The 20,011-nt window shown below is 35.1% G+C and overlaps 1 protein-coding gene across 2 annotated transcripts in view; it reads left to right on the top strand.

The window, feature by feature from the left end:
- rnd2 (Rho family GTPase 2) overlaps positions 1 to 20,011 on the top strand; it is a 49,237-nt gene that overhangs the window by 17,269 nt on the left and 11,957 nt on the right. For both annotated transcript variants that reach the window (NM_001045364.2, XM_017354589.3), the window contains exon 3: positions 13,280 to 13,389. In NM_001045364.2, the coding sequence (NP_001038829.2) occupies positions 13,280 to 13,389 (110 nt within the window). The remainder of the gene's footprint in view (positions 1 to 13,279; positions 13,390 to 20,011) is intronic.

Here is a 20,011-nt window from a genome sequence, read left to right as displayed (position 1 = left end):
AAAAATTAATACAGCAAGACATAAATGAGTGTATTTTATGTTATACTAAGGTTTAGTAAACAGCATTAGTGAAGAGTAGTGATTCTGTGGTTCAGAATGAGCTGATAAAACATTAATACTGTCTACACAGCATGATTCATAAAGCGTATAAAAATAATCTCTCTGATAGTTACATTAACACACACTATTTCTAAGTAATGCCTAATCGGGAAGTTGATGTGATAAATTGTTTAATTCAAAATTTCAATTAATTTGTTGCAAGTAGTGTGAAGCCAAGAGCTGCGGGAACTGAGTGTTAATGAGAGACACCTGTGTGCTGCACCACTTGTTACAAATACAGTGTTGTAGATTAGAACAAATTAAATATAAGATGAAAAGTGGCAGAAGGTCGATTTTTACAATAAATCATCTGTTGAACTGCAACCAAATCATCACAAATACTGCAGAAGACCTATTGGAACCCGCATGGACCCAAGATTCTCAGAGAAATCAGTCAAGTTTGGTGAAGGAAAACTCATGGTTTGGGGTTACATTCAGTATGGGGGCGTGCAAGAGAACTGCAGAGTGGATGGCAACATTAACAGCCTGAGGTCTCAAGACATTTGTGCTGCCCATTACATTATAAACCACAGCAGAAGGCAAATTCTTAAGCAGCACAGACTGAAAATTTTAATGATTAAAAATATATGTGATTTATACCAGGATTCCAGAGGGCATTCACATTCAAACTCTGCATGAAATGAAATATAACAATGTTTATTTTGTTAGTGCACATTTTTAGTCTTGATAGGAACAACTTATTTGTACAAGTTATTTTACTGAAAAAACAAAGTTTGTTTTGGTAGTCTAATCAAAATGGCAGTCTTTGGGAAATATGCTTAGCCCCGCCCTGCTAACAATTAGTTTACAGAAAAGGAAAGATTATACATTTACTTCTTACTAAAGTAAATGTATCAGCAACTTTCGGTTCACACTGACTTTAAATGATAGTTTTGATTCAAAGCAATATACAATGCATTGTAGGAATCTATTCTCATAATTTCAAACATAAACTGTAGATAAATTGCACACATATAAAGATGAAGCTTTAAAATTGAAATTGAAAAGAGTAGAAGTTGCAAACTGCAGTGCATCCTTAAGCTTCGGTCACACTGGACTTTTCTCTCCATAGACTTCCTTTCATACGCACGCGAATGCGTCAGACCGGAAACATAAGCTCATGTGTCAAGTTTCGCAGATCGCTGCATTGGGAAGTTCAAGCTTGGTGAACTCTGACCTGCAAAATCAAATCACTTGACTGCATGAGACCAATCGAAGATCAAAACATGACCTTTCTGGACAAAAATTAAAAATTTAAAGCAATCGCTTGCTCTTTTTAAAAGGTCTAATCATCATGTTTAATCCCGCCCCTTTTTGCAGTGCCGTACGACAGAATTTCGCAAGCTCAAACTCTAGTGTGACCTCAGCTTAAACTAGGGTTGTTGCGATACCATTGATTCATGTTACAATACTTTACCACCTGAAGTACTATGATACCAATTAGTATTGCGATACTGTAATTCATAACTCAAATTATAAAGAAAATTGTCAGAAATACTATATATCATAATATAATAGGCCTACTTGAATGTAATTCACAATTCTCTTATTATTTAAAAAAGTATTATTTGCACGTCACTTCACCTAAAATGTAATTATTCTTTTTGTTTTTTTTGTAGATAACTGATTAACAAAAAATACATTATAATAAAGATACAAATTATACCAAACGAAAAAGGTTACAAAAAGAGTTTTTTTTTTTTTCCAACAAAATTAGGCTATAGCAGGTGGTCAAAAATTGTTTCGATGTTTCCTGTTGCTATTTTGGGTTTTTCATTTATTTTTATTTATATTTTTGCACCAATTTGAACTTTTTTTTGGATTGTATGTAACAATCCAAAGTAATTCAAAATTTCACTTTGTGAGTCGCTCTTTTTAAGAGATTGTCACAAATGTTGTAGCTAAATCATATTGACAGACACAAATTAACCAATTCAGATGTGTGTTCGAACTGAAGCTTTAGAAAATATGCAATATGTTCCCATAACAGGCGCAAATTTTGCAACCTTAAAGAGCTCCACAGACTATTCAAATAAATTGGTCTATTGTTTCGCAAACGTGTGAGCATTTTAGTGACTTTTCCACATACACCATTATCTATTGTAGATAAACCGTTAATGACGATACTACCGTTTACAAACTACAGTGGCACCGGCAGAACTTTGGAGCCACAGTATCTCGATACTACCATAGTACCTGTTAACTGGGCAACCCTACCTTATACCAAACAAAATATAATGTTGATGTGGCCACTTTCATTCATTCATTTTCTTGTCGGCTTAGTCCCTTTATTAATCTGGGGTCGCCACAGCGGAATGAACCGCCAACTTATCCAGCAAGTTTTTAAGCAGCGGATGCCCTTCCAGCCGCAACCCATCTCTGGGAAACATCCACACACATCCACACACACACTCATACACTAGCCTACCCAATTCACCTGTACCACATGTCTTTGGACTGTGGGGGAAACCGGAGCACCCGGAGGAAACTCACACAAAGGCAGGGAAAACATGCAAACTCCACACAGAAACGCCAACTGAGCCGAACCAGCGACCCAGCGACCCAGCGACCTTCTTGCTGTGAGGCGACAGCACTACCTACTGCGCCACTGCCTCGCCATGTGGCCACATTTACTGCATATACTGCATTATATAAACATACTGTACATTACAGTTTGTAAATTTTGTATGCATGAAGCACCCAGAGACCTTTGGAAAAATGTGCAGTATGAAACCGCATGAAGTACTGTATCCCACAATGCAATGGACTTGACTTGACCTTTCTTCATCTCCTGCAGTGTAATGAAAAAGCCAGCTTTAAAACCTTTACAGTCCTAACCCAAATATGGATTTTTTTTTCTAAAACGAGAGAGAAAGTATATATTTCTCTGCCAATATAACTATGACATAACAAGAATTAACTTTAAGAGTGATTGAATTAACAGGTAACACATGACTTTGGTTTTGTGGGGGAAACTGGAGCACCCAGAGGGAACCCACACAAACACGGGGAGAACATGCAAACTCCACAGAGAAATGCGAACTAGCCTAGCCGGAACTTCTTGCTGTGAGACTACAGTGCTGAACACTGAGCCACTGTGCCGCCCCATAACCATATGCAGTCAAGCTCAAAAATTTTCAGACCTCTGTTGTATGTAATATAATTTTGGCCTTGACTGTAGATAAGTCATAATTTGACATAACATCAAGAGTTATTAGGGATTTAAAGCAAATCTGCATGAAAAGTGAATTTGCAAAATATATACATCCAGTTGAAGTCATAATTATTAGCCCCCTTTGAATTTTTTTCTTTTTTGAATATTTTACAAACAATGTTTAACAGAGCAAGGAAATTTTCACAGTATGTCTGATAATATTTCTTTTTCTTCTGGAGAAAGTCTTATTTGTTTTATTTCGGCTAGAATAAAAGCAGTTTTTAATTTTTAAGAACTAGTTTAAGGACAAAATTATTAGCCCCTTTAAGCAATTTTTTTTCTGGATAGTCTACAGAACCAATGTTATACAATAACTTGCCTAATTACTCTAACCTGCCTTGTTAACCTAAATAACCCAGTTAAGCCTTTAAATGTCACTTTAAGCTGTATAGAAGTGTCTTGAAAAATATCTAGTCAGATATCATTTACTGTCATCATGGCAAAGATGAAATAAATAATTAAAAATGATTGAAATATTAATAAATATTATAAAATAATATTTATAAAACTCATAAAACTCATTTATAAAATAAAAATGAGTTAATAAAACTATTATGATTATAAATGTGGTGAAAAATCTTCTCTCCGTTAACCAGAAAATGGGGAAAAAATAAACAGGGTGGTTAATAATTCTGACTTCAACTGTATATAGCTGGATGAGCGTATTTGGGCTGAAAAGGAGGACAATTATAATTTGATGACTAATGGGAAATGAGTAATGAGAAAGCTGAATGATAATGAGAGAGTCTTGTTTTAACTGCGTATGTGATTTATTTTGTTTGTTATTTTGTGCCTTCAGCACATTTTGCTCTCTGTTTTCAGTTATTTTCAATCATCCTTCAGTTTGTAAAAACCAGACAAATAACATGCTTAAGGAATACATTTACAAGGAGGTATATTTGCCTCTAAGACTTTCACTATAATCACATCATCTGTCAAAAATCAGCTGCATATCAAACATGGGGACAACATGAAAACTCCACACAGAAACGCCAACTGACACAGCCGAGGCTCATACCAGCAACCTTCTTGTTGTGAGGCGACAGCGCTACCCACTGTACCACCGTGTCGCCCCATATCTAGCTTTTCAAATGTAAAAATCTGAATTCTTTCAATATAAAGTCCTTCCTGTAGTTCATCCTTATTTAGCTTTAACCTTTAAATGCCCATTCAGTTGTAGAAAAATGCAAACATGAATACACACACATACACACACACACAGGTTCTCATGCGATGCCTCTGAAGGCTCTTAATGATGTGTGTGAGCTTATGTGAGCTGCTTCTCTGCTAACTGACACACTCACGCTTACGGCTAGATCGTCAACAATCTCTAATGACATCCCAAAGTGTTCTGCTTCATACACACAAAGACGCGCACACACACACAGCTGCACATATTAGCACACACACAAACACACAGCTCAACAGACACATGCACACATAGACAAATGCATACGCACACATACACACACACACACACACACACACACACACACACACACACACACACACACACACACACACACACACACACACACACACACATGCACGCACGCACGCGAGCACACAGACAGGCACATACTGTGTAAAGTATGTGCACACACTCACAGGGAGACACACACACATGCTGCACAGCTGGCGTGAGGTGAATCTGGGGACTGGAGGAAGACAATGTTTTCTGGCAAACATTCAGGTCCATGTCTCAAGCGAACACACTGTCCTTAACAAGATACAAATGATGTGTAGCACTAGAGACATAATCACAGTAATAAGGTCTCCAAAATAAAAGCAAGAAATCAGCTGGCTGAGAATTCTGTGGCGACATTTCACACCCTCGGCAAACAAGACAAGAAATGAATGTTTCTGGAAACGGCCGGCCTGAGTGTTTGTGGGTCGGCAGTGGAGAGTCACTGTTAGAGATATCAAGTTGTTAAACAGGAAAACAAATGAGAACGACTGTTGGGGTGTTAAGAAATGTGTGTATACAAAGAGATTGAGACGTAGAGCAGCTGTACAGTAAACTCAGTTTGTGTGTTTGGGGTTACTGGGCTAAGCTTTTTGGACAAATTATTATTATCATTTTTATTATTATAAATAACAATAATGGTAATAATAATTAATTATTGTTATTATTTAGGCCTATATGAACATGAATAATTATTAAATTAATAATAATAATAATAATAATAATAATACAATAATAACTATTAGTATTACTGTCAGTAATATTAATATTATTAGTAGTAATATTATTATTCTTATTAATAATAATAATAATTAATAATAATAATAATTTTTATTACTGTAATTATAAATACTAATTACTATTATTATTATTATTATATATATTATTACTATCATCATCATCATCATCATTAGTAATAATAATAATAATAATGATAATTATATTAATATTAGACTACTACCAATAATATTAATAATGGTGATGATAATAATAATAATAATAATAATAATAATAATAATAATAATAATTATTATTATTATTACTAATATATGAATGATTATTGCTGTTATTATAAATACTAATTATTATTATTATTACTATTGTCATAATCATTATTATTATTATTATTATTATTATTAGTAATAATATTAATAATAATTATTATTATTTTTATTATTATTATATGAATAATTATTACTGTTATTATAAATACTAATTATTATTATTATTATTATTATTATTAATAAATAATAATAATAATAATAATAATAATAATAATAATTTTTATTATTAATAAATGAATAATGATTACTGTTATTATAAATACTAATTATTATTATCATCATCATCATTATTATTATTATTACAAATATATTAATGATTATTACTGTTAATATAAATATTAATAATAATTATTATTATTATTATTATCATTATTACTATTATTATTATTAGTAATAATAATAATTATAATTATTATTATATGCATGTATAATTTGTTTTCCTATTTATGACAGGGTATTGTTATTGATGTTATTATTATTAACTTATATTTAAAAGATAAATTACTAATATGTAGACCAAACTTATAATTGATAATAATGCTAACAAGTATTACTCAATTTAAATATTACCATTGTAATTATTGTTATTGTAATTATTATTATTATTATTATTAACCACAAAAATAATGTATCTGTTCTTTTTCTATCCATTATTAAAAACTATGCCTTATTTTTCCTTATAATCAAATCACCTCTAAGATACTCTTTTCCTCTCTGTATGCGCCAGACACTTTCTACTGGGAAACATTTTTCAATTCTAAGGGCTCATTCACACCGAATGCAACATTACGACCATTTTGGTCGCATATGTGCCCAAAATTTTATCTATGCGACCTTAAAATATATTAGGGAGCATTTGTGCAAGTGCATAAAAATGGATGTCATGCGACCAGTTTTCACAGCAAAATGTTCACCACATGCACGGTATTAGAAGGCATTCACGCATTATGCATCTTTGAACCTAAAAACACCAAAGGCAGCGCTCAGGAATGGTTTAAAACAGTTGACATGTCAACAAATCCGTCAATGCCTGCCCCGCATTCAAGCTCTTCTTATTGGCCCACTGCGCTAGAACAAAACGCGAATGGATTGGTTATTATCAGCTGTCAATCACTTAGTTGCAATGACAGGGATCTACAGGTCTGGATACAAGAGAATAAAAACAACACTTGCAGATTTAGTTTTAGAAACCACCTAAAGTTACAAATAATATCACATCTGATTAGTGATCATGTAATAAATGTCAGTCCAGCATATACACTTTTCCAAGAGTGGATAAAAGACGTCCAGTGGTTAAAGTCCGCTATGACAATGACTAAAGCATTCAGCGTAAAGCCGGTGGAACGAAGTTTTCAGGTAACCGTAGTTGTGCCTCCGAAGGATGCAGACTTCAAAGGTGAGTCCATCAAAGTCCACACAGGCCGAACTGAGCATTTTGAAATGAGACGATATAGCCTACAGAAGATCTGGTCACCTATCAACTGTAACAGCTGCTGTTAATAAGCAGTAATAAAAATTGTAATGATTTTTAAAAAAATGATATGTGTTTACATATCCACATAAAATACACTTAATTTAAACATTTAAAGCTGAGTTTAAAAACATCCTGCCGTTATCAGTGCTCAATGAATCTTTTGACGTTCGAGGCCACGAAGGATCCACCGGTTGCGTCCCTCACTACCTGGGAAACGAAGGATGCATTTGGAGGCTACGTTTGAAGGAGCCTTTAATTTTTTTTATTTAAATGAGACAGCCTTCGTTACTTCGATGACGCGGCACACTTCGAATGCATCATTTGGAGGATGCAGCCTCTGAAATGGAGGCACAGCTGGTGTTTGCCACTGAATCTACACATAAAGCACGAGATGTTCTTATATTATTTAACCCTTCATTTAATCGTCACGATGCTGTGAGTCGTGCGACTGACACCGCGTTCACCATCACTAAAGAGCTCGCATTCACCGAGATGAAACTAGTATTGCAGCTCATGAAAAGACCGTTATATATTAAGATGACGTATGCACATAATAAGTTATATGTCAATATCATTTGTGCAATATCAGACTTCACCAGTAAGAAAAGCACAGTTATTGTTAATTCAGTTCATCTCATTTACGCCAAGCAGTGCGTACAGGGCCGGTGAGTGCATGCAGATTTTTGTTTATTTGTTAGTTGTGATTAGAGTGTTAATATATAATGGAATATGTCAGTAACAGTGCTCATCATTTTTGGTGGGTGTGACTAAATTTTGTCTGGTGCTCCTAAATTTTTGAAGTTAGGAGCACAGGTGTTACCAAGAAAAAAGGTTAATTTCGAGACGTGGTGTGCTTCACACAGGTGAATGGGCTTGACAAACCACCTTTAGGAAACATGCTTGTTTCTCTTTCATCTCCATATGCACCAGACACTTTCCTACAAATACTATGTTTCAAGGACTCAATTTAATTAAAAACTGCTAACTAACTTGGACTTTCTATATATTGCTGTTCCCTGGTGATTTGACCCCTTTTTTATCCCCTTTGTAAGCTGCTTTGAATAAAAGCGTCTGCTAAATAAATATGTGTAAATATCTTTCAAGGTTAGGGTTTGGATAAAAAACAAAACAACACATGGCCCTGCTGTGTCCTCATTTAAATGATGGCTTAACAAACAAGCATGTTTTAGAAGATTTAGTTGTGAGTTAGAAGAGGAAAAAAGTCTCTCTGTTCTCTCTATGTGAAGACAAACAACAAACAAGCAATATGGCAACAGAAGCAGGCTTTCTTCCATTTCCAGCACCCCCCTCCCCTCTCTCTATCTCTCTCTCTCTCTCTCTCTCTCTCTCTCTCTCCCTCTCTCTGTACACTTTTATTAGTTTCTACTTACCCTTATTTGCACTTTTATTTAAGCAATGTCATTTGCCCATCGTTCTCTAGCTGTAGTTGACAGAGCTGCCAGAGAGGATTGTGGGACACACGCACACACACAGGTCTGATAGCCTTGATCAGCGCTTCAAACACTCATTGTCAGTCTCACACTTCCAGCGCTCCATCGCTCTCTCTGTCTGCGTCTGGATCAGTGTCCTCACTGCGGGGAAGGACAGGAGAGCGAGACATGAATGCAGACGTACAGAGAGCACATTAGCAGAGACAGAGACTGTGCCAGTTTCACACAGCGCCATTTACAAGTCTCCTAAAATCACTAAAACTGAAACAAATCTCACACACAACACCATTGCTAAAACAATAAGGGATTAAAAACACAACAAATAATTCTAATTAAAAAAACAAGAGATGATACAAACATAATTAGAAGTTCTGTATTACTTTGGTATCAAAGTAAGTCGTTTTCATTTAAATTGTAGTTTCTTTTTTTAAATATTTCCTAGAATGCATTGTTATAATAGTTTAAATTATGATATGGTTAGTTTTGACCATATTTGGAAGGGTCATGAATATTAATGCACTCTGCTCAGATGCTCAAGCAGCTCATGCCATTATGTGACACCTAAGACTGCAAAGACATGTCAATTGTATAGTTTTGAATGGGGAAAAGTGTAACAGTCAACATGGATTCTCAGGGGGAGGGGCTTGGAACAGATATTTGCAGATTTTGTGTGATTCAAACGTTTAGAAATGAAACTAAAGAAACAGTTGTTGTTTAATTTTATTGATGCTTCCTGATATGAAATTTAATTGAAATCTTGGCAAACAAATTTGGAGGATTCGATGTTTCCTATTCAAACAGAATGCCTGTGCATACTGCCCGAGAGGAGTTTAAAGATGAATGACTAATGAAATGACTTGCCCTAAAGTGACCTCGCTTACTCTCAGACACACACACACAGTGTGATGTAGTCTGAAATACACACTTGAAAAATTATTATACTTCAGTTGTAACAAATTAAGATAATTCCTTTGTTAAACGACAAACTTTTCAAGTGTCGTTTAAGTGTTGGGATTTAAGTTTATTTTAGCTAGAATGAGTGAGTGAGCCACCGTTACACCACCAACACCAACTATGCAGCTCTGGAGTTGTGTTGTGTATGAAAGGGCTTAACATTAACACCCAGCAACCTGCCAAATGCGTGTAGATTTCAGCTCTGGCGGGTTAGACAGTCACTTCCACTAGCCACTTTGGCTGTTTTAAAACAAATTTTAAGTTGTAGCTATCTTAAAAGCAGGGTTTGACAGTAAGGACAACTCAATATGTGTGCAAATGCGATCTTAGAATCGAGAAGCAGCACGACTGACAAAACTAATAGTGTCTGCGCGAGCAAAAGTAAAAAAGCAGGTGAATGCCGAATGAGAGGACGAGCACTTGCGCTAACAGCTGATGTGATGCTTGCAACTGTTTAAAAAGCGTGCACGCTCCCGTTTCCTTGCGTGAAGCAACCAAGCCCAGAAATGCAACTGGTGGGATCGGTTCTCCTTCAAATAGACTAAAAAGTTATGCTCATGCACCCACAGTCCTGCTGCTTTCAAGAGCTCCAGATTTGTGTTTTTGTAAGCAGCAGGTTGCTTTCGCTTTAACCATTCTTTAAACAGATTATTAATGGGCCTTATGTTAATCATGTGCGTGTGATCGTCCTTTTATTATCATTCACCTGATTTCTTTTGCTCACAGTTATTTTTGTTACTATGGTTTAATTATCTTTTTTTTTTTTTTTACAATAACAGTACACATAAATGGGGAGTTATTCCTATTAAAGCAGTTAACTGGTGATCTAGAACCTTTAGCCAGGACCTTTAAAGGTCAATTAATTAATTAATTAATTTATTAAAGATTGTTAAATAAAAAGTATAGTGTTCAGCTATATTTAGCTTGGTTTGACACATAATTTTTTTTGGGCTAAGAAATTATTATTTATTTATCTTTGGACCAATACATTTGGTACATTCTTAATTTTGAGCTCTGAAAAGTGATGTGAAATAAAACTAATTGTAATACAACACTATGAAATCATGACCCATTAGCTTATGCTCAATGAGCAAGCTCATACTGTACATGACACACACAAAAGGGGTGTGAATGAGGAGGCATATGGACATAACCCAAAATCTAAATCAAGTCATTTTTGTGTATCAAAGTCAAATTTATGCATATAAAATGTATTTTCTCAGCAACAAAATTGTGGCTAGTGATGTTGAAAAACAACTAGCCACAGTGGCTGGTGATCAAAAAAGTCAAGCCCTGATTATACCCGACAAAAGGGACAGACTGAGATGTGTTAGAGCTATGTTTTGTGTTTTTAATTGATATGAAAACACAGACAGCAATATTCATTCATTCATTTATTTATTCATTCATTGTTAAAAACCTCTGCATGAAAAGATGAGTTTTAAATAAGTTTACTGGCATCGTTTCACTTCTTTTCAGTCACAGTTAGAGTTGAGTGATATAACACAAAGCATAATTATGCATTAAACATGTACTTTACATGCTGTTTACATGTTGCCTCATTACAAACATATGCGGCAAACTTCGCAACATACATGTTAAACTAACATAAGACCTTATTAAACTGACCTTACGCCTCTGAGTCAACACTAAACTAACTTATAATCCTTAAATCCAGTATTTTGCATTCTGACGTGCTGTAAACAGATGAGAGAGAGAGAGAGAGAGAGAGAGAGAGAGAGAGAGAGAGAGAGAGAGAGAGAGAGAGAGAGAGAGAGAGAGAGAGAGAGAGAGAGAGAGAGAGAGAGAGAGAGAGAGAGAGTGGTGCTACTGTGTGTGCTTGCCATATGTGTGTGTGCAGTGCTTAATTTGTGAATTGCGAGGTCATGGAACTGATCGGGGTTACGGATCCGGCATGTTTCCCAAGGACGTAGAGGTGTTGTGCATAAAAGTGGAGAGCGGGGTGTTGGATGAAGGAGTGGTGTCGCAGACAAAAGTGAAGAGGGTTGGGGAGTCACAGAAGAAAGTGAAAGTGAACAGCGGACGGGGGAGGATCGGGGGAATCGTTAAAATCAGGTGCCGGATGAGATTTCAGAGGTGGCAAATTAAGCCCTTTATGTGTGTGTGTGTGTGTGAATGAGAGAGAGCGTGCGCATCCACCGTGGTGCTGAGTGTGTGAGTGTGTGTGTGTGTGTGTGTGTGTGTGTGTGTGTGTGTGTGTGTGTGTGAATAAGATAAAGTGCGCACATCTACCGTGGTGCTGTGTGTCGCTTGTTATAGGCTGTCTGGACCGTCTGGGCTCTGTAGCTTTCAGCTGGGTGTTTTTTGTTATGCATATTTAATCGCTGGGCTGTACATTTTACATTCTTCCTTGGCCCAATATGTACCTGCTGTGTGTATAGAACTAATGCTGATATGATATATGAAACACAAGCGGTAGTTGGCAAATATATTGAGTGGATATGTTTGTAAATCTGACTTTGAAAGAGTCAGTACCTCATCAGCCACAAACCTCACCGCACATCACGCAACACTCATGTCTCATCACAAAGGGACAAACAAAACTGACGTTCAGCCTACAATCCTTACACAACCTACACTTTTATCTGTTATCTCTCTCTTTGGGTAATACCCAATTTTAATTTGAGATTAAATCAGATCTAAATTTAGCGGGAACGGTCGGGTCGGGAAGAAAACAGGGTGGGTCGGGCATCGGGTGAACAAAGACTTAATATACGGTTGGAGCAGTCGGGTGCGGAATAAAATCTGGTGGGAGCGAGACTAAAAATTCAGTCCTGTGCAGATCTCTAGTTTGAGTTGCCTTAACTTATTGGGTTTCTCAGTACTCAATTGGTTTGAGTTTTCTTCATTTATTAGTTTCCCTGTGCTCAAATTGCTTTGTTTATTCAAATAGATTAAGTTCACAGAACTCATTAGGATTCGTTTTTTTTTTTACTTAAATGGTTTGTCGTAATCGGTTTCCTCAAATAGTTTGAGTTACCTTAACTTATTGGATTATACAGTGTATATTTCAAAATACTTATCATGGCAAACCAAATATTAGAATTTACTTATTTTATTATTTACTAAAATTATTACGTTTAAAAATATGTCAATTTTATTTCTCTTTTAAACAGCCATTGGGAAATAATTAATTTCACAGAAGGAGGAACTAATGTAATGTAATCTTGGATGTGATTAATCACAATTAATTGTTTGACGGCATTAATTAAAACATTTTCCTTTGGTTGAAGATGCTTTCATTTTAAGAGTCATTTGCATGCTGATGATAGGGTGTCGCTCGACACATTTTGCACGATTAAGATTAATGATTAATCCATTAATGGATCATTAATATAAATGATGATTGATCACAATCAAAGAGACAGAATTGACTGAAACTTAACTAACTCACGCACTCACCACTGGAGTCTTTTAAATCATCTGTCCTGCTTTAAGAGTGCATAATTTGTACGTGTCCCAGCATTGGTGAGCGTCATTAGCTTTGTCATAACGAAGAGCTTTGATGGTGAGCGCCACTGTGCTTGTGTTTTGCAGGCTCCTCGTATTATGATAACGTGCGGCCGCTGGCGTATCCAGACTGCGATGCTGTGCTCATCTGTTTTGATATCAGCAGACCAGAGACGCTGGACAGCATCACTAAGAAGGTCAGAAGATCCTCTTTTCTCTCTTATCTTCTCATATCCTGAAAGTGATAAAGAAACATATCAGTATTTACCTTCTGAAGTGCATTTTTTGCAGTTGCAAACACAGTTACACAGGATGTGCGTACTAAGATTTTTAAAAAAATGTTTAAAAAGTTGCCTTTTCTGCACACCAACGCTGCATTTATTTGATTGAAAATACAGTGGAAATTGTAAAAAAATATTACAAATTAAAATAACTGTTTTTTTAATGAGTGTAGTTTAAAATGTCATTTATTCTTGGGATTTAATAATGTCTTCATAATACTTGTCACATGCTATTTCAGAAATCATTCTTATAAGCTTTTTGGTCCACAATCATTTATAATGATTACAACACAATCTCACGGCAATTTGTAACTTTTTGATTTAGTGGCTTATTAGTATGATCTCATTCATACTATTTGCTTATTCCCCAATGATGGCTGGGTTTAAGGGTGGGGTTGGGTGCCACGCCTCCTTTTTAAAATCGTACATTTTCCTATGACTGATTTTGTATGAATTAGCCACTAAACTGACAAAATGTAAAAATAGTTACGTTTTCTTGTGAGATTAGGATTCTTATAATTGTCAATGTTGACATTTTTCCTGCTTTATTGTTTTAAACTGTGATGACATGTTTAACTTTTTATAATTCTTTGATGAAAAGAAGGCTCAAATAACACACACACACACACACACACACACACACACGCACACACACACACACACACACACACACACAAACACTTTTGTTTTTTGTGAAAAGTGGGGACATTACATAGGTTTCCGTTCATTTTATATTGTCCAAACCGTATATTAAATTGCCCTCACCCCACCCCACCCCACCCCTAAACCCAACCATCACAGGAGACTGTGTGCAGCTTTACTCTCTGATTAAACTCATTCTGTAGGATTTATAAGCATTTTGAGAAATGAGGACGTCACCAATGTCCTCATATTTCACCTCCTTTTTTGTAATCCCTGTGTCATACCCATGTCATTATACAGATTTGTGCCCTGATATGGCACAAAAACACGTACACTCACACAGACACACCGACACACACACACAGACACACAGACACACACACACACACCCACACACACACACACACACACACACACACACACACACACACACACACACACACACACACACACACACACACACACACACACACACACAGTAATGTGTCCTTTACGAATAAAAGTAAACAGTTTTTTAAGGGTGCTTTAAAAGATACTATCTCTTGAAAGATACTACTGTCACAGTTTCCATAAAAATATGAAGCTCAACACTAGTAATAATGAAAATAAATCAGACTCTTCCTGATTTTGCAGAGACTCATTTAATGCAGTGCTCAGCAATAAAAATTTGAGAAATTATTACATTATATTGAGAAATATTCATTCATTCATTTTCTTGTCGGCTTATTCCCTTTATTAATCCGTGGTCGCCACAGCGGAATGAACCGCCAACTTATCCAGCACCTTTTTATGCAGCGGATGCCCTTCCAGCCACAACCCATCTCTGGGAAACATCCACACACACATACACATACACACTCATACACTACGGACAATTAAGCTTACCCCATTCACCTGTACCGCATGTCCTTGGATTGTGGGGGAAACCGGAGCACCCGGAGGAAACCCACGCGAACGCAGGGAGAACATGCAAACTCCACACAGAAACGCCAACTGAGCCGAGGTTCGAAGCAACGACCCAGCGACCTTCTTGCTGTTGCAGTGAATAATGTTCACTAACGTATAAATTTGGGTGTACTAATATTTGGACTGTTATCCTAAGTTATTTTGATAGATTAGCCCCAGTTTTGGCTTCAATACTGACTAATCTAATATATTTGCACAAATATAATATTGTAAGGCTTCAAATAAAAAAAATTAGACAATATGAATTTAAAAGATAGACTTTTGAGGGTGTATACATTTATGCCAAACACTGTATAATTATGATTTTGTGATCGCATTTCCCGAAACATTTAGCAATATTTTTTTTTTAGACTTGAAAATAGACAAAAAATACGTAAATATTTTGTTACTTATAAATATATTTGATTAATTAATTTTATTTTATTTATATATTTATTTATACAATTGGACTTTGAAGGGACTGGTAAATATTTATTGAGCGACAAGACTAAAATAATGATGCTAAAAAATAAATCACATGAACAAATACCAGTTTGAAACTACTGTATATTCAATAAAAAACTATTTAAATTGTAACAATAATTCGCAATTGTACAGTTTCTGTCTTTTTTGATCAAATAAATGCGGCATTGGTGACCAAAATAGGCTTCTTTTAATAAACCTAAAACCTTACTGACCCCAAGCGGCAGTGAATCCCGTGTCTCGCAGTGAAAACACAATGTAATTGTTGACTAAGAGAAGTTTTTGTTTGTGGGTGTTTTGCAGTGGGAGGATGACGACATTGTGGATTTACACAAAAACACAAGCTTCACCTAAACACAGATGCCAACAATTATGTGGTCGTGAGGATGTGTGAGCTTATAGCGATGAGGGCTTTGAATGCATTTTCCGCATTTTTTTTAGGTCTGCTGAGAAAAAGATATTGAGATGATGTAGGAAGAACAGTGGGAGTTATTAATAAATGTCACATATTTATATCACAGTATTTTACAGAAGAAACGCACAGCTATATTCAGCATGGATCTGTTAAATGGATAAAAGGTGACAGTTATCAAGATATTTAGAATCTTTTTACAAAATGTGTCACTGGTTTCTGCAAAAAAATAAAAAAAATTATAAAAGTAAATAAATAAAAATATGGTACACTGATTGCAAAGAATAAATGCTTGCTAATGACCAAATTGTAATATTAAAATGATTTCTGATAGACACTGGAGTATCTATGCTGAAAATTTAGATCTGATATGGCAGGAGTAATTTACAGTATATTAAGATACAGTATAGACCTTTTACACATTTCTAGCCAAAGTCAAAATCAGTCAGCTCTATCGTCAATTTAACCACATGTTTAGGACATACAGAGAATTGAACTTGCATTATCAGACCCTACAGTAGGTGCATAACAGATAATATTAATACAAAAAGTAGAATGAAAAAAAATACAATAGTAGAAGGAAGCAGCTTAAAGCGGAATATGTGAGTATGTCGGGTCTGGAGGTATTATAATGTTTGCACGAAAGTCCAAAAGTGAAGAACTGATGTTATTTATTACTTGATGGTTGAAGCTACCTCACAGAAGTGCTCTGTTTGTTAACTCAGTTGTTGAATGTTAAAAAAGGTGAATTAAATAAGGAACATCCAGGATCTGTTTGTTTGCTCTTCGTTATTCTTTTTTATATATTGTATAAGTATCGGATTGGGTTTCGATATGAGCAGATACTCGAAATCAATTGACTCTGAATCAAGGGCAAAAAAACTTGATTGGGACATCCCTTATTATTATTATTAATAATAACAATAATAACAACAATAATAATAATAATAATAATAATAATAATAATAATTGCAATGATATAGTTTAAATATGTACCAATATTTTTTATCATAGCCTTTTCTTGGCAAAAAAGTAATAAAAAAAGAAGTAATAATTTCCGAAAATACAGAAAAACTACTCATTTACTTCTGTTTAGTTGTTAAGGAATTTTTAACTATTGTTGTTACTTACTTTAGAAAATTATAGCATTTTCAAACGCATGTTACAAGTGACTTAAGCTCACAACTCAAGCATTTGTCATGCCAGTCAGTGCTTCTGACTTCATATTCATTTATATATATATATATATATACATATTATTTAAAAATAAAAAAGTAACACCTACTGAGAAATTTACGCCAAAACAAGGAACATCAGCTGACAAGTTTACACCAAAACAAGTTACACCAACTGACAAGTTTACACCATCACAAGTAACACCAACACAAGTAACACCAACTGACAAGTTTACACCAAAAAAAGTAACAGTATCTGACAAGTTTACACCAAAACAAGGAACACCAACTGACAAGTTTACACCAAAACAAAGTAACACCAACTGACAGGTTTACACCAAATCAAGGAACACCAACTGACAAGTTTACACCAAAACAAGGAACACCAACTGACAAGTTTACACCAAAACAAGGAACACCAACTGACAAGTAACACTTTCATATAGTCTTCAACATCAAATGTAATGCTTGGTGAGTGTTAATTCTAAGTACACATTTTCAACATTGAATTATTATTATTATTATTATTATTATTATTATTATTATTATTATTATTATTATTATTATTATTATTATTATTATTATCAGAGTGATTTAATCTGACATTATTATGCAAAAATGAATCCAGAATTGGCACTGCATTTCATCATTTACCCTTGCCACAAAAGGGGCGGGGCTAACGACTGCTGTGGAATGTTGAGAGGCAGGCAATATACTCTGATTGGTCAGTTAACGATGGCATTTAAGGTTAAAGATCACAGCGCTGTTTGATGGATGGCTGCACACATTCAGAAGCTGTGAAATGGTGACATAGCTGAGATAGCTGAACCTTTGCACCCTCACACACACACAAATGGACTATGCATGCTCACACACAAGCGGACAGTCTGTGTAACTGGCCATGGATGGTTTGCATTAGCAGGAATGTTCCTGAAAACACTGGTGTAAATGAAATCTGAAGCGGTGTTTGTTAAAGTGAATGTTCACCGAATGCTTAAAATTCAGTCGCCATGTACTCACCATCCAAACCTTTTTGCGTTGCTTTTATTTGCTGAACATAAAGAAGATACTTTGTAGAATGTTGGAAATGGGTAGCAATCACTTATATAGCATTTTTTCTGTCACATACAAGTTTTAAATACTCCCGTTGATGCCCCTGCGTGTGTTTTTATGTGACCATTGCATTAAGGTTTCCAGGGCAATAAAGTTTTATCACATGACACGCCACTGCCCTGTTAATTTAAGCATATTTTGTTTTTGTTTCTCTTTTCATTTTAATAATAAGTACTGGCATGTTGGATATATTGCAAATATTGGAGTAATAATTACTGTGAAATGTGCTATACAAATAAACTTGAATTGAAAGAATGTTACACCATATTTATTATGTAAATTTCTGAATATTCTGTACGGTTACCATTATTTATTTATTGCATTTATACTGCCTACAATCAAAAGAATGTTTATGTTGTTATTGTAGGATTTAATTATTCCTTTGCTTACTGATGACTGACCAGGTTATATCTGGGTTGTAAAGAGAGAAAGAGACGGAGTGATGCAGTTTTTTTACCGTCGTTCCATATTGCATTGATATATAAAGATAAAAGATTGTTCCTGCTTTGAACAACAAATAAAAAAAACAAGAAGAAGATAATAACAACTTGGATAAGTTCATCGCATCAGACTGGTTGCTATAAGGATCTTATATTTCAAGCTGGGTTAATGGAGTACCATTATAATGAATATTGACAAACATCCTAATTATTTTGTGAGATTTTATATCATTTTAGCAACTTAATAATGATCGTTTTAAATCCATGGTGGGTTATTGTCTCAGTGATGTTAGTCTGCACTGCAAGGAAAAATGAGAGGTGCTGGATTTCCAACATGATAGCTAATCAACTTCTCTTAAAATACATGAAAGTAAGTGGCTGATTAACTGGGAGAAGCACAGAGTAAATATTCATGTAACCTTAACAGTGTGTATATGATGTGATTGTAGCACATCCTCTGTTTATGTTAAAATAATTATAATTGCCACCTGCATAATTGACATCTTGCTAGTACTTATGTGTATTTAAATGTCTTATAGCTAAAATAAACAGTATTTGTTTGAAACTGCTGATAAATTGTAATTTGCGGCAAGCAGTAAGAGTCATTGCGGAAAAGCAGATTTGAATTTAGCAGCTGATCACATGGGGCACTAAAGGCTTTAATCTCACCAATGTAATCGTACACTTCATGAACCAGACAAGACTGATCGCATTGTTGTGAAAGAATTATAGATGTCAATTCTACCAGTTGCCAACATTCTTCAAAATATCTTCTTTTGTGATCAACAGAAAAAAAGAAACTCTAAACGTTTTTGAACCACTTAAATAATTTCTAGTTTTTTGGTAGAACTATCACTTTAACTGCATGTCCTGTAAAACGGGTGTAAATATTGTCAGATTGGATTTGGATGTGCATCAGTGCGAGTGTTTGTAAGTAATCAGACAATAGCTGTTCAAATTGCTTTCCTAATTCTCTCTCAGATGCAGCGCACAACTACATTATGCAGCCATTATGTGCACATAAATTACAGGAAGGAGCCGGAGCGGTGTTCCTCGCTGTATTAGAGCATAAACAACTACTGCAGGCATTGGCTGGAAAACTAAATAAAATATTGATGATAATAATAATAAAATATTTAATATTTAGATCTATAGAGTATTATTAGATGGACTGTAGAAGCTGGATAGGAGAAAGGATGGAAGGTGAGTTAGAGAAACTGACAGATATACAGTTGCAGATTTAACGCTTTGTTGACAGTTGGAGAAAATCGAAGAAAAGAACGGACAGACAGAAAGAAAAAGATGTTTTTGAACAATATTTATGGTCA

This window comes from Danio rerio, chromosome 3, assembly GCF_049306965.1.
Source record: "Danio rerio strain Tuebingen ecotype United States chromosome 3, GRCz12tu, whole genome shotgun sequence".
Lineage (NCBI taxonomy): Eukaryota > Metazoa > Chordata > Actinopteri > Cypriniformes > Danionidae > Danio > Danio rerio.
This window is presented reverse-complemented; position numbering and strand designations above follow the sequence as displayed.